Source organism: Zosterops lateralis, assembly GCF_965231275.1.
Source record: "Zosterops lateralis genome assembly, chromosome: 6".
Lineage (NCBI taxonomy): Eukaryota > Metazoa > Chordata > Aves > Passeriformes > Zosteropidae > Zosterops > Zosterops lateralis.
Genome location: NC_139761.1, coordinates 51,877,605 through 51,897,667, shown reverse-complemented (window position 1 = coordinate 51,897,667; position 20,063 = coordinate 51,877,605). Strand labels below are relative to the sequence as shown.

Here is a 20,063-nt window from a genome sequence, read left to right as displayed (position 1 = left end):
GCATTTAGACCAAGACTGACTCCTTTGTGTCCAGATATCAATGGCTGCTAGCATGGCTGGGCTTTGACCCTGAGTGCTGTGCACAGCCTTTGTCCCTTAGGCAGAAGAAAAAGCAAAAATTACTAATGGGACAAGGAAAATATGGGTGAAAACAATAGCACATCTCTGCTGGAAAAAACTGGGTGCTGTTCCTGCTCCTGCAGTGGCTGTTTCTCTGTGTCTCTTGTTAGGTGGCATTAATCCAGTGGCTGATGACAGTGAGAGCATCCTGCAGCTCCCTGGATGTGGGGACCCCATACTCCCTTTGTTAGGGACAGCTGGGAACTATTTCAAGAAGAAAACAGGAGCAGGCTCAGCAAGATTCTGCCTGTGGGGTGGTTGCTGCTCAGAGGGTTGGGTACCACCTCTGGTTTTTACAACTTCTTGTCAAGCTCTGCTTTGTCCAGGTGCTCTGAGCCAGGTCTGGGCAGACACACTTAATGCAGCAATTCCATGACAGCATTCTTGGCTCTAGGGTGAGCCAGGAAATCCCAGTCCCTTTGTTTGATCCTACCTGTGATATTTTTCACTGCAGAACCCAGCGGGGAGCCTGTGTCTCCTTCCCTCTCCTGCCCCTCAGAGCCAGCATCTCAGCCCACCAGCCCCTGCTTTTCCAGAGCAACAGGCTCCCGGTTATTTCTTAGCAGTTCCTGCTGGACTCACATAGAACCTGATGGGAAGAAGAGCAGCGCCCTCTTCCTCCTGGCTTCCAGAGCTCAGAAATCCCAAGCAGCAGAGGCATTCCAGCGTGTCCTGCCTTGCTCCTCCTTGCTCTCCAGATGTCAGGCTTCTGGAAAGTTAGAAAGGAGTGAGAAAACTGTGTTTGTGTAGTGTGAAGTGACTCGCCCTGGTTTAGCCTTAACAAGATCCCTCCTATATATTTAATGACCTGAATGTAAAATTTATGGCTTGGAATGCCCCAGCAGCCAAGGAAGCCTTCAGCACACAAGCTGCCTTTTGCAGGACAGGAGAAGTGAAATCCCCTGAGGTTTGGGAAGTCTGAGTGATGTAGTTATGGTTGGCACTTTGAATGTATATGTAAACTACTTCAAAACAAATATTTGAAGTTCAACCCTAACATACATCTGGGAGGGTGAGAACTAGCATGTATTAATGTTTCTTTAAATTAATAATTTTGAAAATTTTACACTGAAATAATTTTGCTGTTGCACATAATAAACAGAGGTTGGTGTGGGTACATGCTGGGGAGAAACATCACCTGCCCTCTATGCACACCATTTCCTCCTGTTCTGAAGAAAAAACAGCCCTTCTCATGTTTCAGCCTCTTAAAAGAAGAGAAAATAAAGTAAGGGAGCTCTTGCAAGACTTGCCATTTTAATCTCTTGTTTTGACATGTGCAGCTTTTGTGTTGCTGAAACTCTCGTTCACCTGTTGCCTTGGTGTATGAAGAGAACCAGACAGATAAATTCATTTCAGTCTCCTGGGGGAAGCCGTGCAATGCCTGATTCCTCTCCCAGTGTCATCTCTGCCTTTGTGCTTGATGTCACCAGCTCAGGCATTGCACAGAACATGCATAGGGGAAGGAGGCTGGAGTTGCACCCTGGATAAATAGGGAGAGATGCCCTGGAAATTGTTGTTTCCACAAAATGCCTGTGATGGGGCCCAGATCCCAGCCCAGGAGCTCCTTTCCCTTGGTCAGCACTGAAAACACGGAAGGTGAGTGTGGAATAACTGGACAAAATGGGCTACATTTCTCAGGAATCTCAGCCTGACCCTGCCTTTGTATGTCAGAGGATTTCTCCAGCTCTATCTATAGTCTCTGTCTTGCTACAAATGATAATTAAGTAGCTCAGTAAATCCAACATTTTTAGAAAAGACTGGCCTGTAGTCTCCAAATTATTCCAGTTATTTTTCTGCATATGCCAGAACTGACTCTTACTAATGCACTGATGGACAGAAAGCTTATTTTAATACAACAATTATTGTGATTTCATTTTTTTAAGCTCTTAGTGGTCTTTTCTCTGGAAATGGATTCTCTAAAATTTTCTCTTTGTGCTGAGTAAATTATTACTTTTGGACCTACTGCCTGCCTCTGTTTCTGTTAAATTATACCACTCTGTCCTTTCTCTAGAGTTTTCTGGGTCATCTCTGCATTTCTTCAGGATATGGCAACCACTAACAAATCACTTCTTTTTAGGGAAAGATGAGAAATCAAAGAAAAGGAGGGAAAAAAATAAAAAGAAAATAAAAAAGGGGCCGACCCAGTTCCTGCATTGCCTGCTGCTGCTGCTTTCCTCTTCACCGGGAGAGGAGCTGGAATGGGGGTGTGAACCAAAGTCCGCAGCTCCTCTTCCCTCCCGCTGATTGAGCTGCAGGCGTGGCTGGGGACGGAGCCAGTACAAGCCGGCTGTAAATAGGGGTATAACCATCACAGGTAAAGCAAATTGCATTTGGGAGGCAGGGCCGCTGTGGCATTGTGTGCCCTGCAGCGTGGCTGATAAGCTTATCAAAGTGGCGCATCCTCTCCCCGCCCTGCGAGGGCACTGGCGCTGCCTCCCCTGTCCCAGCTGTGATGGCAAAGGGCTGGAAGGGCCAGGGAAAGCACCGTCCCCTCTGTTTGCTCCTTGCGGTGGGTTTGGGCACCGAGGGGCAGCAGAAAAGCTCTGGGGAAGATGCCCAGAGCCCGTTCCAAGCCTGTGACAGCCCTGCTGGCCCTGCCCGAGCCTCCAGCCCGCGGTGTCCTGCAGCCTGTGCCTGTCCCTGCTGCCACCTCGGCTCTGTGGCACCTGCAGGGCAGGGCCAGACCCAGGCTGGAGGGGTTTTCTCCATCACAGCCCCGTGAAAACTCTTTTTGACGCTGGAATTGATTTTGTATGGCCGTGTAGAGGAACATTCCGTGCTGCTCTGGAGGCAGGAAAGAGCAAGAGAAGGGGTTTTGTCCCTCGGAGCTTTTCTTGAGCAAGGGACAGTGGTCATGCACAGGCTTGGCTCCGGGAATTTTTCTGAGATGTGCCCCTATTTAGATACCTTGTATGGGAAGGGGGAGAAATACCCCCCCCCCCCCCCCCCCCCAGCTAATCTGTTGCAAACAAATGATTTAACCACTTAACCAGCTTAACCCCTGGGTTTGAGCTGTCCAAACTGAGCCCCCCTGCATAATTTGAGCAGATGATTTACTGCTTCTTCCCCTTTCCTCTTTCTCAGGATTAAATATCAAGAGAGGAATTAGGTTTTTATCTCATTTGTTACTCTTGAGCATTGCACAGATTTTCCTCAGAGCTTTTGGCACAAAGTGCATTTATAACATACAGCAGCAGTGAAATTGCAGGGCTCAGACAAAATGCTTGTGTGCTGAATGGAAACACAGGCTGCAGCCTTGGAGCTGCAGTGTGAGGGGGCTTTTCATGCTCCACCTGTGCTTGCAGCTTTACTCTTCTTGAAATAAGCCAGAGCTGGCTGGGAATTTGTTAATATGCTGGGCAGAGTGCTGCTACTCCATGAAGCTTTTGTACTAAAAATTCCCTCCTGGTTTCAGGGTCAGCCCTTTTGCTTCCTCCTTGCCTTTGGGAGAGTGTGGATGCAGTCGTATATCTTTATTTAATCAGCTGGAAAAATGCCAAATAGCTCCCAAGGTGAAAAATAAGGTGCTTTTATCCTCCCAGCCATGGAACAATGGTCCTGTCATGTAACGAGCTGAGTCAGCACAGGGAATAAGAATTATATCCCCCTTTGGACTGTCAGCCGTGTTATCCTTCTGCAGGCTGACACATTGAGCTGGGCTGGCTCGTGTGTCATGGCCTTTCTGTGAGGCTGTGAAATTATGTGCTCGGGTTTTATGGCATTCTGACTCATCATCTGATTTTTTTTCCCTCCTCTCTCCCAGGTCACATGAGAAGGGGCTGAACATACATGGTCTGCCTGTGGCTGCAGAGCTCAGATGTGTCAGGATACCCACAGAGTGTTGCTGTTCTGGCATCAGCCCTGCTCTGTGCCAGCCCCACTCCCCAGGAGCAGGAGCTGCAGGTGCCAGTGGTGTCTTGGTGAGCAGAGAGTGTGAGCCCAGGTTCTGTTGGTGGGGGAGAGCAAAGGAGAATCAGTGTCCCAGCTCTGGAAGGCAGGAAGTGTCCTAGAAGTCTGGCTTGGCATAAATCCTGGGCTAAGCTCTGCTTTTCTTGTGCTTTGCCTAGCACATCAAAGGTCTCTCTCAGTTTAGCAAGAACCAAACCCATGTGGAGTGTTTTCAGATCTGTACTGTCTCTCTGAGGCAGAGCTGCATTTTTTTCTGCACCTATTCCATGCAAGAAATTACTTGGAAAGCAGAATGTTCAGGGAAACACCTGCTACCCTCACTTGCTGTTGTAGTGAAAGAAACCCAAGCATGCTATGAGTCCTGCTAGGTAAGAAAATTACCTCCTGTAACTATTACATTAATCAGTATTTATAGTCTGAAACCCTATTAAGTTTGTTAATGTGTATTAGTTCATATTGTACACTGTAATGGAAAGAGGTATAAGAATTTTACTGGAGACTTTGTTAATGCTTAAATAAAACAAGTTAAAGGACAGTCCAGCCCCAGAAAAAAGGATTTTTCTTCTTGGAAGCCTAGAGCTGCCCATGAAGAATAAAGGATACTTCTGGACAGCCAAGGTAATGCCAGCATCCTCTAACACATCTCCCAGCTTTGTCTGGGGTCAGAGGTGAGTAACTACAGCAAGACTGACTCCAGCAACATCTGGGTCATTAAGCAAGCAGCAAAAAAGCTGCAAACCTATAGCTGCTTTGCCAAGTTTTGCTCTGATGAACAATCACTGGTGTGGGTGTTGGTGATTAGTCAAATTGTGCTGTGCCTGGACATTTGATGGGTACAGAGACCCTGTGCAAAACCGCATTTAAGGTGCCCCAGTTTGGCTGGGACAACTTTTGTGACAATTTTCCTGCACACTGGAGTGGACAGTGATGATCCAGGTTGCTGCTGGCGACGCTGTGATGAGACCAGGGGCACCCCAAGCCATAAAGTACCCAACCCTCCCCACGGGCAGTGGCACAGTCTGTGCAGGGCTGTATCTCCCCAGGAGCACAGGGGTGCTGGGCAGTGTCACCTGTGGTGACATTTCATCTCCTCACCCGGGGCTGTGCCCGCCGGGGCTGTGCTGGTGCTCCGGTGCTCTCCTGTGAGAGCCGTGACATGCCTGTAGGCTCGCTGCCGGGAGAGGCAGGGGAGGAGGGCAGGGATGCGCTGTCCCCCGGGAGCAGCCCTGGTACCCGCGCTGTGCCGGCCCCTCGGGCCAGGTACCTGCCGGCCTCCCCACGTCACCAGGCTCCGGCTATAAAGCGCAGGCGGCGGAGCATCCCCCCATCGCCGCTCCCCGAGACGCGCATCTCCGAGGAGAGAGCCACTCCCGGGCGGAGAGATGTTTTATTCGGGGATCCTGACGGAGCCGAGCAGGAAAGAAGTGGAGATAAGGGAAGCGGCGTCTCTCCGCCAGCAGAGGAGGATGAAGCAGGCGGTTCAGTTTATTCACAAGGATTCTGCGGATCTCCTCCCTCTGGACGGGCTGAAGAAGCTGGGCACTTCCAAAGATACTGTAAGGCTCTCTTGTGTTTGTTGGAAGGAGGCTTAAGAAGCTGGTAGGGCAGTGTCTGTTTATTTCCCCACATTGTTTTTCTGTCAGGAGAAGTTGGTTGCATGTGGAAACTGATTGTAAAAAATGGGACTTTTGTATGTAAAAGGAAGGGAGTAGAAATATGATGCTAGTTATAACCACAGTTGTTTTATTTTAGTAAGTACTTCTAGATACCTGGCACTCAGAGTTAATAGCATTTTTTTAACTATTTTTTTTTTTTTTTTACTTTTGCATGAAAATGGCACTCTGTTCACAGTACAAAATTCCTCTCTGGGTCAGAGTAAGTTAGAATGGCTTCATACAATGCACATGTACACACATGTTGGTGTGTGATCTACACACACACACAGCACACAGTCATAAAGATTCAGTATAGTCACTGGTATTTCAAAATATAAAACTGTCAAGATCACACTTCAATAAAGGCTAATGCATATATGGGGGTTTTTTTTAAACCAAAGAGACATTATTTTAGGTTTAAAATATTTACATATACAGTGATCTATGTGATCCTGTACTTGGTGTTATTCACCATGTCTGGGGGCTGGAGAGCATTTCTAAATACTGTACAAATGTTTCAGCTTTCTCTACTGGGAAAGGATGCTTCAATGTAACATCAAAAGTTCTGACATGAAGAGTGAAATTTAGAAAACATTTCTACCAGGGAAAGCTTTAGGTTTTTTTGCCTAAGCATTGAAAAGATCTTGCACCCTGTAAAACAATATTTGCTTTTTTCAATACTTGATATAGATTTTATTGAGAACCAAAGTAAATGTTTTTATTTTTAGTATTTTGTTCTGTCAGAGGCTTCCTGCTCAGCTGGGTTAGGCTTGGCTCTGCCTGAGACAAGTGGAGTGAGCTGGCTGTTCTCTGCAGTGCACGTGGAGGTGATTTTTGATATCCCAATTTTGATATCCCAATGTTTTGCAATTGTAGGAAGTGAAGCTCCTGCCCAGAGAAAGGCTCAGAAGGAGCTTTCCTGGTCACCACTGAATTGCAGCTCTCCAGCAGGGACTTGAAGTGCTTTTCAGGGAGGGATTGCATTATTACTATTATCAGCAGAGTCTAAATGACATTTTGTGCCTCTGTGACCCCCAGTGAGTGGGACTGAGTCCCTGATGTGTGTTCTGCTCTGCCCAGATAAGAATCAACAGGTAGCAGGAGCCAGGGGCACTGAAGTCCTTTGCCCTGCACAGTGAGGACCAGGTTTTGTACCAGCACCAGGGGCAGAGCATGGACTCCCTGACACCTCCTTGGACAGAGAAATGTCAGTCGAGGTGTCCTCCCTGCTCCTGTGCCATGGCTGCAGCATCACCCCTGCTGTACCCACAGCCTCTGCAAGGAGGATCTGCATGGGGGCTCTCTCCAGGGGTGTGCCAAAGCTCTGGGGAGGGCCACAGCTCCCAGTCCCCTCCAAGAACAAAAGGTGCAATGTGGCAGAGGTGAGATGCCCATCTGGCTACTGTGGCTGGGGATGGGGTGAGAACCCAGCTGGTGTGGGCCACCCCACTGCAAATCCCCCTTGTCCCCATCCCACAGTGGGGGGTGACGGCACAGTGGGCACATGTGGCCAGAGCTCTCTTGGCCACAGCCTCCTGCCCCATGGGGTGTGCAGGGAGTCCCCAAAGTGAGAGCACCGGACATGCTCAGGCTCAGAGAAGATCCCATGAATTTCAGAGATGTGTCCATGGGTCGTGTTGCAGGGAAGCGACGCTGCCACACTCACCCCTCACACAGCCAGGGTGGGAAAGGCCATTGCTGGGAGAGGACACACTGTGTGTCCCCACTGCTGTGCCTGCCTGGATGTCACACAAGAATTGGGGATTGGGACATTGTGCATCTCTGAGACTGGAGACCCTCCAAAATATGGGACTTCATTTTGGCGTGGCCCCAAATTGAGAGCCCCATGTCCAAAGGGACAGAGCTGTGCCATCAGGAGGCCCAGAGCATCAGAGGTCTTGGCCCGAGGCATCTGCATGTCTTCCTTGTGAATAATGGTGCATCTCCTGACAAAGCAGCACGTTTCTGTGCCTGCAGCTGCGTGGCAGCTGTGGTGACGTGTGGAGGGGCTTCTGACGTGACCGGCCTTATTAACGCAGGGTTTCCCGCGGGGGTTTTCCGACAGCCTTGGCAGGAGCAGAGACGAGGGAACAGCTCCTCAGGGATGGTGACAGGTGGTGAGAACAGATCCTGTCTGTCACTGTGGCAGCTGGCAGCAAGCTTTCCAGTTTTGGGGAGAAATCCCCTTCTTTTTGGTCGTGGTGCAGGGGGTGCTGTGCACAGTGAAGCAGCAGCAGGTCACCGTGGTGGGTGTGCTGGCATCCCCTGGTCTGTGTGCCATTACTCAGCTCCTGAAGCAGCTTTCCTGGTGATGATGTGCACAGACAGGTTTGATAAATACTTGTAATCATCCATTTCAATGCTCTCATCATTTCCAGTGAATTACTCTGGCTCAGACCGAACTCTAGCTCCTTGCTCCCTTTATGTACTCCATCCTGTCCAGTAGGAAACCAAGCTCTAGCAAAGCATACACTGGATTTGACAAACGTCAGGCTGTATGTAGAGAACAGAAATGACTTTGCTTTAATGCCTCTTCCCTCTATTAGCCTTTTTCCTGAACTCCAAAAAATTGGCACAAGATGGTCTTTAGCTGGGATGTGGGCTTCCTGACATGGCCCCCTTCCCAACCTGGACAGGGCTGGCTCTTGCAGCTCCTCCTGGTGCTCTGACATTTGTCCCTTGCCCCCAGAGCCACCGGACCAGTTTGGAGCAGCTCTGCCCGGAACAGTCCGCATCATTTGACAACCTGGGAAACATATAGTATAGTAACAAAAAGTAAATAGTAACAAAATAAATAGTAAAATAAAATAAAGTAAATAGTAACAAAAGCAGCAACTGCAACAAAAGCATTTCCTGTTTCCATCATGCTCTCACACCTTCTCTGGGCACCCTCAGCACAACCCTGGGTGCCCTGTGGCCCCAGGCCCAGCCTCTCGTAGCTGGTGCAGCACTGGATGATGCACAGTCCCTGCTGTGTATGCCCCAGAGTTTGGTGTGTCCTGTCTGAAATGCAAGAAGCTCTGATGCTGTGTGCAGTGCCCTGTCCAGAGAGCTGGCTGCTGCCTGGGGTGCAGGGGGCAGCTCTCCCCCACCTCATCACCCTAAGAGAGGGGCTGACAGGACGGGATGTTGGTAGAACATGTGAATTTGGATGAAGGATGGGAAGAAAAGAGAGAAATTGATTATTTCTTGGGATTAACTCTGTCGATGTATTAAAACCCCTTCCCCCCCCCCACTGTCTAGGTACAGAAGAGAGGGCAAACTTCTTGAGATGGGTTTGTGGAGGAGGGGAGCTGGTGTCTTGCCTGACCTTCATCTCCTCCTGACTGAAACTGTTGATGGGTCTTGTTATCCCCAGATCTAGAAGCCAAACAGAGAGAAACCTGCCAGAGAAATGAATACTGCAAGCTGCAGCAATGCACTTGCTTATAAATCAGAGAGGAATAAAGCTGGGCAGAACTATTCATGCTTTTGACAGACAGTGGTAAATCAGGTCAACAGTAGATGGTATCTCCACTCGCTTCTTTAGGTTTTCACTGTGATGTTTTTAGGGGATCATAAGGTTTTGCAAATCTCAGGGTTGGAAATGGACATATCTTATGATATGTATTTATATAGTGCTGATTGATACTAGGAAAACTTATTCTTTCACTGTCACAACGAAATGTAGCATTCTATATTTTTACAAAACTTTCAAGAGTTTTTTGCAATGCAAAGTAATTTTGTACCAAGTAATCTGGGTTCCTCCACACACTGCCAGGCCCACACTGGAGGGAGAACACAGTTGCCTTCCCCACTGCTGTCAGCAGGAGGTTTTCCTCCTCTTCCTCCCTCTCAGACATGGTCTGCTTGCAGTTTGCCAGCAAAATATGCATTTTCAAATGTCCCCTGGCACATTATCCATTTACCAAGTATGTATCCATCACTTGAGTCATCTCTGTGACTAACATCCCTCACTCTGTTGCACAAAAGAGTCAAGGGAAATCCAAGTTAAAGCAAACTAATTAATAGCCTGAGACAGGATGGTGCTGCAGGGAGCCTTTTCAGCCCCCTCTTGCCAGATTATTTCTGTATTGGGGCACAACATAAGGAATATTTGTCCCCCCCAGAGGCAGGATTTGCTGTGGTTTTCAGAAGGGCAAGGGTCAACAAAAGACAATCCCATTTGTGCTGGTAACTTGTATCTGCTGAGTGATGGATCTTTGCTTTTGGTGATGGATCCCATATAAGATTCATAAAAACCAGGGCTTGAGAAAACCTATGTATGCTCCTGATTAATAATTCATAGAAGAACTTGTAGTTAAAAAAAAATTAGGTTGAATTAGATGGTAGATGACAGTTAAAATAGCATTGAGGAGTGTGTTGGAGATTGAGGCCAGGCAGATCAGAAGAGCACTCAGACTGTCCTGGATGATTCCATTCAGAAATTTCTCTTGGTCCTGCCTGAGTGGGGCTGGGCACAAGGAGGTGACAAGACAGGCTGTCTTCTGGCCAGCTGGGTGAATTTCATCCATTTACTTCTACACTCCTATCCTTGCTTTTGTTGTTTTTAAATGATGCAAAGAATTTGTGTTCCCACGGTGTGCCTGAGCTGCAGTCAAACATAAAGGGTGAAAAGGACATTCCATTCACTGTCAGAAAACCCTGGCTTGCATTTTTGCTCTGGAGAGGAGCCCTGGAGGTGATCACAATGCTGACTGTGCACCTACAGTTCCTGCCTCATACAAGGGAGCCCACACTTCCAAACTGATCTGCTTGTCCCTCCACACAGAGCCCAGTACCAGTGCAGCCAGTTTGCCTGCCTTTCATTCAGTTAAATAACACTGGTTTCTGCTGTTTGGCCTCAGTGGGAAGGCAGCACAATGTCAGATCTAATTCCTCCCCATCACAAGTTACTGCTCACACACAGGACATGCTCTGTAGGGTTGGTCAGACACAGCACCAGCAACCCAAACTGGCCATGGGGTTTTATTCCAAGTAGCAGAAATCAGAACAATGGAAAGGGGGGATGCAAGGAGCTGACATGTCCCGGTGACCACTGGTGCTGGCTGCAGCTGCCCCATCCCATCACTCAGGCCCAGCTCTGCTGCCTGCACTGTGCCCACAGCGGGATCTGGAGTGCCAGCGTGGCTGCAGTTATTTTAGGATGATGCCAGCTTGCATTAGACTTCTGTAAGTGGTGTTATTTAACAAGCTGTGCACAAGGGTAGGCACTGGCCAACTTGGGGGGCCTTGGCCTGAGGTTTTCAAAGTTGTCCTGACTCTGATATTCCCTTGGGATGAGGAGGTTTGCTGGTTCAGATGTCTCTGCAGACACACAGGCATGTTTAACATGAATGCAAAAATTCGGGAATAAGCCAGTAAGAATGTCTCATCATGGACAAATTAAAATCAGAAGGATAGGCATTAATGAGGAGGGCAGATTAGCTGGGCAGAGAAATGAGCAGATAATCAGGCAGAGTCATTTCACCTCCAGCAGAGTGTGTGCATCCATCTGCAATGAACATTAAACATAAACAGGCTTTTGGGAAAGAGGTTGGAGGAGGTCTTGAGAGGCAACATGCTTCTCCAGAGCAAATGGAAATGACAGAGAAAGAGAGAAGTGTTGGCAATTCTGGGAGAATACCTACTTGCCTCAGTCCAGGAAGGATTGGTCCCATTTAGCCACCCTTAGCAGCTAAATAAAAGTACAGAGGAAAGAGGCACAGGGGAAAATTTTAGATATTTTTCATACTTAGATGGTGAATGTCATTGGAAAGGTGATTTGTTACATCCCAACTTTTCACATCACTACAGAATTCCTTTCATCAAGAGATGAAGGCAGTTATGGATGAAACACCAGCTTGAAAAGGCTGAACTTATTTGGATTCCTACAGGCAATCAAACCCTGAATTTGAGTTTGGTGAAAGAAAGGCATCCCTCCAAGATCTCAAAGGTTAATAGTTTGAAAGTATTATTCCCTTTGCAAAACAAAGTTCCTTTTAGTCAGTTAAGACAGTTAAGCCAGAGCTAGCTAGGAAGAATACCTGTAATCTGAGAACTGGGGAGAATGAGACTTCAGGGCCTCCCTCCCGTGAGAGCAGCACTGGCCCATGGGCACCACAGGCAGCCTAGTGACACAGGCCACTGTGTGGCTTTCCTCTGACTTCACCCTGCTCTTCTGTGTGTGCTCTGTCTTAAAGCAACCACACAACATCCTGCAGAAGCGCCTGATGGAGACAAATTTATCCAAGTTCCGAGGCAGCCGAGGCAGCTGGACTCCAAAGGGTGATCTCTCCTCACAGACCAGCAAGCTGAACCAAACCAAACTGGACAGCTCAGGGAAAAAAGAAGATGAAGAGCTCATAGTGGTGAGCTGCCAGGTAATAGTCCCTTCACAGCCTTCTGTAGGTGTTTTTTTTTTTTTTTTTTTTTTTTTTTTTTTTTTTTTTTCTGCAGATTTTATTTCCAACAGTCTCAGGCTGTGCTCTCATTCTCCATGTTTCCCAGTCAAGTTTGTGCTCCCATGGGACTGTCCCAGCTGTGGGGATACACTCCCTCTGCAGCTCCAGGCTGCTGTGGCAGAGATGTCCACATGGGAATCACGGAGAAAACTTGTCTTCCAATTTTGGGTATCTTCCCTTAAACATCAGGGTGGAGGGGATATCTAAGCTGGGGCAGCATGCTGAAATGCTGGGGTGTAATTATCCATGGCAAATCCCTGTGTTCCCAGCCTGCTTCTTTTCCCCAAGTGTCATCCCTATTTTCTTTGTCCAAGAGTAATTTCACATTTTTCTTCCTTAGCCTCATGCTCATTTGTATTTCCCACTCTCCACAGTATTCGCTCTTGCCTGGGGCTTCCCATCTGCTCTCTGCAGGTGCAAATGAGCCAGGAAGGGCTCAGGACCCTACATGCACCTGAGTGTGCAGGGGAGCAGGGATGAGCTGGCATGAGGAGAGTTCATAGGCACCAGAACTCCTGGACATTCTGGTGCTCATCCTGCATCCCACATGTCATTTCCCATCTCTTCTTGCTCTTGCAGTGTGCAGGGAAGGAGCTGAAGGCCGTGGTGGACACCGGCTCACAGCACAACCTCATGTCTTCTGCCTGCCTGGACAGGCTGGGGTAAATATATTCAGCTGGATTTCTGTTCTGCAGGAACCTGGCACCTGCCAGCACAGGCAGTGAGCTGGGGCTGGGGCTTTGCTCCTGTCAGTGATGGTCATTCTAGAAGGGAGTGCTTTGTGACTGGCCAAGCCCTGACCCTTCTGCTACAATCAAAACCTGTCCCAATCTTAAAGGGCAGGGAGATGGAATAGAAAGCCACTGATACCACCCTATTCACCTCTGAGGGAATCCCTTCAGAGTGTTGGATGCATTTGTATTTTTGCACTGCCTGTTTGTCACTCAGTGCCTCATGAAACAGTGGAACCTTCCCCAGCCTTCTGTGTCCCCAGGGCAGGTGTGAGGCTGCAGCCCAGCCCAGCTCTGCAGGCTCCTGTGGCAGGGATCAGGCTGCTGGACATGTCCTCAAACAGTGGCTGCAGCACTGCTGGCCCAGAACCCAATGTAAAGAAGCTGTGTGCATGCATGTTCTCAGAACTGGGTGTCTGATGCTGCTCCCAGTTACAGATTTCTCCTCTATAAAGGAAAAGGAAATGTATTTATGGGTTATTAGAGAGGTAACTGACAGCCATTTACAGTGAAACTCTTTCTCATCTCTGAGGAACAGGAGTAGGCATCAGCTCACAGGATATCAAGGAGGTTTTGGCACTTTATTCCCATGGAGTCATTGCTTTTTGCAGCTAACTTGCAATAATTATGAAAAAAAGAAAATTACATATGCTCACTGAGCACTGCTGCACAGCCCTGAATGAATGGTGCCTGTTCTAACATTAATTACTTCTTTGCACGATAGTGCTTAGTGACTGGAAGGTGGCTGTGCTTACTACAACCTTGTCACAATCTGTGGAACAGCTCAGCCAAGCTCAGGATGGCCACACGATGGCATTTGGAGGGATTTCATGCTCCGGGACAGTTCCTCTGCTCCCTGTGTTTCTTCTGTGTGTCTGATGCAGTTCTTGCAGCACTGCTCTGTTGCAGCAGCCCTGTCCTTCAAAGACCACTGAAGAAAGAGGTCAGAGCCTGTTCCTGCTGCCCAGGTCTCAGGGGACTCGATGCCTCAGAGCAGCACTTGTGTGTCTGATGCTCAGGCTCAATTCCTCCCTTCTTTTTCAAAAACATTTTTGTGTCTTGTCATGATGCCAGTCACTCTCTCCCCCTCACACTGAGGAAAGCAGCAGAGTAGGCTCACGGGTTGCCAGTATGAGAAATCCCCTGTGGAGCTGTAGGAGGTGCAGGAGGTGGCCAAGGAGCCCAAAAACCTCTGATTGATATATTCCTACTGATTTTTAAGGCCAGGCTCCAAGAAAGCAGCAGAGGGGGTCCAGCTCCTTTTCCCTGCTACCCCTCACAGTCCTTGCACCTGTGTGGTGGGGGCAATGGAGTCCTGGAGCCTGTGAGGAGGCTGGCCCCCCAGGACAGACGGACAGACAGACAGACAGACAGACACACACACACATGCACTGCCGCAGTGCAGCTCAGCAGAAAGGTACCTCAAATAGCTGAAAATTGATATGGCTTTTATCTGAGAGAGAGATCAGCCCCTCAAAAGGCCTTTCCATTAGATTCTTGTTCAGTTTAAAAGAGAAACTGAAGCTAAATAATTAATTAGTATTGTCAGACTGGTTCAAAGGGTGTAGATAGAAGCTGTACCTGAGGTATCTCTGACATCCTTTTTTCTTTTCTTTGGGCTGAATGTGATTGATCTGTCCCCATTTCCTCTGAACAAATGCAGCAGCAGCGCCTAACAGACTAACAAACACAGATTAGGCCACCCTGGATGTGAGCCATGTTGAGCATGGAGAAAAGGGGACTCAGGGGGCACCTTGTTACTCTCTACAGCCACTTGAAGGGAGGATTGAGTGAGGTAATGAGTGACAGGACCAGAGGAAATGATCTTGGGTTCTGCCACGTGAGGTTTAGTTTGGGTATCGGGAAAAATTTCTTCACTGAAAGGGTGGTCAGGCCTTGGAACAAGCTGCTTAGAGAAGTGGTGGCATCACCATGCCTAGAAGTGTTTGAAATACGTGTGGGTGTGGCATCTGGGGACACAGTTTAGTGGTGACTTTGGCAGTCCTGGGTTAACAGTTGGACTCGATGGTCTTAGAGGTCTGTTCCAACCTCAGCATTTCTGTGATTCCACAGGGACACAGTGTCAGCTCCACTCTTGGAAGCTGGAGTGAACTAACCCTTCCTTACACACACATTGCATTAGAAGCAATTTTGTATTCCCTAAATCTCGAGAAAATGTTGGAAAAAGATTCCTCAGGTAAAACCCAAAATGCAGTACAGAGCTGTGCTGGGGCAGCCCCAGGGCTGCATTGTGGGTCATGCTGTGGTCTGATATGCCTGTGGGCTGCTGGCTGCCTGCAGAGCACCCACAGACAACCTGCCAGGGAAGCAGCTTTCCAAAACCAGCGTGGTAAATGAGCAAGGCAAGAGCACTTCAGGTGTAGGCACACTCCAAACACTGTTCACTCTTTGCTGGAACAGCCAAGACACGGCCATTTGATGTTAGGAGTGTTTTCAATGCCCACAGGTTAAAGGAGCATCTCAAAGAACTCCCTGTTGAAGATGAGGTGGTTTCATTGCCAAACAAGGTGAAAGCCATTGGGCAGATCGAGTGTCTGTCCCTCACAGTGGGAGCGGTCCCCGTGGAGTGCGCTGTCCTCGTCGTGGGTGAGTGCATAACCCTCTGGTCCTCCACTATGGGCTGGGTCTATTTCCTCTTATCCCAGCAGGACAAACAAAGCTTTAGGAAGATGTAAAAATTAAAATAGAGTAAGTTCCTGTTTGGCCCCCCAGAGGGAAGGAGGAGGATGTGTTCAGCTAGCTTGGCTTTGCCATGCTGATGGAGCAACCACTGCACCTCCCTGCAGGCCCATCTGCCTGCACTCCTGCCATCCTGTGCCCTCCTGTTCTCTGGACTCAGTGCCCTTATAAACAGGGTTTTGTTTAGCAGAGCAACCACAAAAGAATGATGGAATCACTGACAAAAAGCCCAGGAGGGCATTTTGAATGTATAAATCTGAATTGTCCTGTTCTTTTCAGAGGACAACGACCAACCCTTTTCCTTTGGGCTGCAGACACTGAAGTCTCTGAAGGTAGGAGTTTTCCAGCAGGATGCTTACTTGTGCTGATGGGGGAGCTGGGACAGCTCTAATTTGCATTTTCCCCTCTTACCTAAAGACATTTTTTTTCTCTACAGTGTGTCATAAACATGGAGAAGCACCACCTTGTCCTGGGGCAGATGGACAGGGAAGAGATCCCGTTTGTGGGCATTGACAGTGCTGAGGCAGGAGAGCAGTAAGGAGTCTGGGGAGGTGAGCAGCTTGTGCATCCCTCAGCCTGCAGGCAGTGCCCCCTGGCAGGGCCACACGGGAGCTGCCAGACCCTTTGCTGGAGGGGAGTGAGAGGTTAATGGCCCCGGCAAAAAATTGTTTTTATTAGCTCATCAAATTTTGAAACGGAGTTCCTGGATTTTTCGGCAGCCTTTGTCAGCTTTTACTGCTTTTTTTTCTAGCAAACATTGTACATCAAAGTGAGTGTCTGACAAGATATGCACAGGGGAATGTCTTAGGAAATGTACTTTTTGGAGGTCACTAAGAAGACTCCTTGAGGCCTGCTTTGACAGTGTTCCCAAACAAAACTTTGCCAGGAAAATATTTATGAAGCAAGGCTGACAAACCCACATGAATGTTTGGGAGAGAGATCCTGCCTGGAGATAATGGTGTTGCCACTTCTCCCTGCATTACCCCAGCAGCTTACCCTGCCAGCTCTTCCTGGTGCCTCAGATTTTTCCAGCCTTATCTCTCTAAAGAAAAATAAATATGTGCTGTACCTCTTCAATATGTGCAGCCGTGGTGGCTGGCTCTGCAGGCAAGCAGGCAGGGCAAACCCCCTCCTCCCAGGCACTGCATCTTTCTTGCTGAGTGCTGTGAATAAGGGATGTATCACTGGTTCCTGCCTCTGACTCACGAAACCGGCGGGCACCGAGTGCCTGACAGGGGGTTTGCACTTCTGTGCCTTCGCAGGCAGCGCTTGAGGTTGCTCAGCAATGAGCAACCTAAAAAACCTTTGCTCACTGCTTAAGAAAGTGTGTCTGCTGGATGATGTAGGTCAATATCTTCTTTAGCTGCCTGTCGCGACCAGCCTTGGGAATTTGGGATGTCCTGCAGCCTTCTGCAGCTCAAACCTGCTGTGCTGGGAACTGCTGATCTCGGAGAGAGCAGGGGAGAAGGGGAAGGAGCAAGGGAGAAGGGGAAGGAGCAGAGGAGAAGGGGAAAGAGTGGGAGGGAAGGGGAAGAAGCACATCTCCCTTAGCTGCTTGTACCGATGGGCATCAGGGAGCGCAGGAGGGAGGAACCGGCTGGTGTGGGCAGTCAGGATGACAGCACAGGTGCTCCTGCTCCGTGTCCAGGTCACCTCCCTGCCGTGTGTCCGGGACAGCTGATGGCCCAGGGAGTGCCAGGTACAGCACTGTGGGGGACCAATGCAAAACCACAGGCTGGTTTCCCTGTTGCCTTTGAATCAGAGATGCGAGAGATGCAGTGTTGTTCTTTCACCACTGCAGTGATAAATTATTTCTTAGTACAGCTTTCAAGGCCAAATTATGCTGCCTTTTTTTTTTTTCTTTTTTTTTTTTTTCTTTTTTTTTTTTTCTTTTTTTTTTTTCCCCATGAAAAATGCCTGTTCTACTAAATGTCTTTTCCTTCCACTTTCAGCAGTTTGGAGGCATAAAGAGAAATTGAAACACCATCCCCACACAAGAGCTTGATATCAAAGAAATCCTGTGCAGCTGTTCCAGATGAAACAGCAACACACTGCTTTGAAAACATTTATACCAGGCTACAGCTTGAGTAGAGCTAAATGAAATCCTGTTTGTAGCCAGTAATTTAGAGATATTGTCATGTTTATCTATGGGTTTTAAGAAACAAATGTGTGCTTATTTTCTGGACTTTTCTATATAGTGTCCTCTTTATTACAAACAGTTGGGAAAACCTTATGAACTTCTTCTGATGAGAAATATACTTTTTATAGTGGCCTCATATGAGTAATTGTACTTAGTTGTGATTAGAGGCTATCAGAATGAGATTTTTATTAATGATTTTTTCCAGGGGCTAAGCATTTATATTCACTTAATTGATATTGCCACATTCAAATGGCCATTACCAGGAAGTTACTCAGAGTAAAACAACAATGTTAATACTACCAAGGAAATATAGCTCATCCTGTTAGCATAGTATTGTTGCCATGTAATTAGGGATGCAACTGTTGGCTTGATGAGAAAGAGCAATTGCGGAATTATTAATGGGTTACAGGCTTCTCTGCAGTGGTGTGGCAGAAGCACAGGAACAGGGTTTGGGAGGGCTCCCGGGCTGATCTCCCAGTGTGGGGTTGACACCAGCGCTGGGGCTTGAAACCCTCTGAGGAGGGATCCTCTGGGCAAGTCTTGGCTGCCTTCCTGTGGGGGTAGTCAAGTAAATCAATCATTTCACCGGGCCAAAAAGCAACAAACAAGCACAGAAGTGTGTTGTGTGGAAAGCAGCAGATGCAGGGCCCTTGGCTGCCTCTGCCACCAGGACCTGTGCCTATCCCTGCCCACCCAGCACCCAGCCTGAAGCCCCTGCAGTATCTGCACAGGTTATTGACTCCAGCTGCACTTCAGTGCAGCCGCCAGAAATGCCATATTTTTTATACCTGTCTACAAATTGCTTGGCTTCTTAAGTACAACCCTTGACGACCCTCAGGGGAGGTGGAAGTTTTTGCCAGGACAAGCCTTTGATTTGATGCCACTGTCCTGGAGCAGCAGGGTTGTTGCTTCCCGTGCCACTCGGTATTGCCTGGGGGAGCCTGGCCTCGCACAAACACAGCTTTTCATGTTTTCAAAACCTAATGGGAATTAAGTGCTGTTATCTGCCAAAGAGGCATCTTTAAAATTCAGAATAATATCCTTGTGATGTTGTGCATCTGCTGATGGCCAGTCCTGCTGCAGCTGGGCCCTTAAGGGCTCCAGTGGTGCTGCAGGAGCAGGAGCTGCTCCGATAGCTCTGACTTAGCAAAGGTGCTTTGTTCCCAGCATCAGCCACAAGCACCGACGGCATTCCCACGTCAGAAGCCTCTTGGTGGCTCTGGGTGAGAGTCAGAAAGTTTTTTGTCATCTCATGGCCATTGGCAGCCAGGCTCCTGCCAGCTGATCCAGTGTGTGCCCACCCCTGCCATCCCATGCCTGCCAGAGCATCTCAGCTGGAGCTTTACCTCCTGCAGTGGTTTGAACCTCTTTTCGATATTGTATCCAGCAAACTTGACCTATCTGTATTTTGAGCTATTTTCTATCTTGGTGATAAGTTTCAGTGCTTTCTCTACATACAGTATTTTATATAACACAGCTATAAATATAAAAAAAATATATATATATTTAAAGGGTTGGGCTGCCCAGGGTAGTCCCACTGATGTGTTGTAGAAATATTTCACTAAATATGAAATATATTTGATTATTTTATATGCTATGAGTTTGGTATTTTGGTACTTTTTTCTTTCTGTGCATATTACTGTGCTAAATGTCAAATTAAATCTAAATAAAGTTACACCATTATTGCTGTTTATTTGCTTGTATGCTGGATATGATTTTTTGTTTGATTGCAGTGCATGTTAAAAATAGGGGATTATTTCACTCTAAAGTCTGTTGGGGCTCTACAGTGCTTTTGGAAATGCTGGTGGAAATTGCCATTGAAAAGAGGGAGAGCGGAAGTTGGGATGAATTAGCCAGGGCAGGCTAAATGGCACACAGCACTTGGGCTAAAAGGTGAGCACTTGAAATTCCAACCTCTGTCGCCACAGCTCTGCCTCCCAAGGGAGGTATGAGATCTATGAGATCCTGCTGTTTCCAGGTTTACCCTTTGGAAAGCTGTTTTGGTGTTTATGCTGGGTTTAGTTACCTTGCTGGAGCAATGCCAGTGCAGGGGGATATGAAAGTCCTTTGTAAACTCTGGAAAGCTGGGAAAGAAAGTGGCCAGAACACGAGAAGTGAGGCATGAGTGCAATAGCTCTGTGACCACAGACAGAGGTCAGGGTCTTCCCCAAAGCTTTGAATCTGAATTTAGGGGCTTCCTGTCTCTGCCTGGATGGGCTTTAGGATGTTTCTGCAGTAGTTGAGCTCTGTCTTACTGATGAGAAATTATCCTTTCCCCCACTCCAAGTGCCACAGCAACAACCTTTGGTGGAGCAGCAATACTCCACACCCAGTGAAACTGGCTCTCCTCAATGCTGGGCTGGCA

General features: G+C 48.0%; 1 protein-coding gene across 1 annotated transcript; it reads left to right on the top strand.

Annotated features, from left to right (window-relative positions):
* Positions 1 to 5,371: 5,371 nt before the first annotated feature.
* On the top strand, positions 5,372 to 19,322 carry NRIP3 (nuclear receptor interacting protein 3). Its single transcript, XM_083864154.1, has 7 exons — positions 5,372 to 5,585; positions 11,867 to 12,046; positions 12,707 to 12,789; positions 15,326 to 15,465; positions 15,838 to 15,890; positions 15,995 to 16,109; positions 17,505 to 19,322. The coding sequence occupies exons 1-6, from the start codon at positions 5,412 to 5,414 to the stop codon at positions 16,094 to 16,096; spliced, it is 732 nt and encodes a 243-aa protein (XP_083720280.1). The 5' UTR covers positions 5,372 to 5,411; the 3' UTR covers positions 16,097 to 16,109; positions 17,505 to 19,322.
* The last annotated feature ends 741 nt before the right edge of the window (positions 19,323 to 20,063 follow it).

What these genes read in the sequence shown, in the direction of transcription:
- NRIP3 (XM_083864154.1), top strand. Translation starts at nt 5,412, where the DNA reads ATGTTTTATTCGGGGATCCTGACGGAGCCGAGCAGGAAAGAAGTGGAG. An exon ending in TGGGCACTTCCAAAGATACT is followed by an intron (nt 5,586 to 11,866) that starts GTAAGGCTCTCT and finishes TCTGTCTTAAAG; the next exon opens with CAACCACACAACATCCTGCA. An exon ending in TCATAGTGGTGAGCTGCCAG is followed by an intron (nt 12,047 to 12,706) that starts GTAATAGTCCCT and finishes TTGCTCTTGCAG; the next exon opens with TGTGCAGGGAAGGAGCTGAA.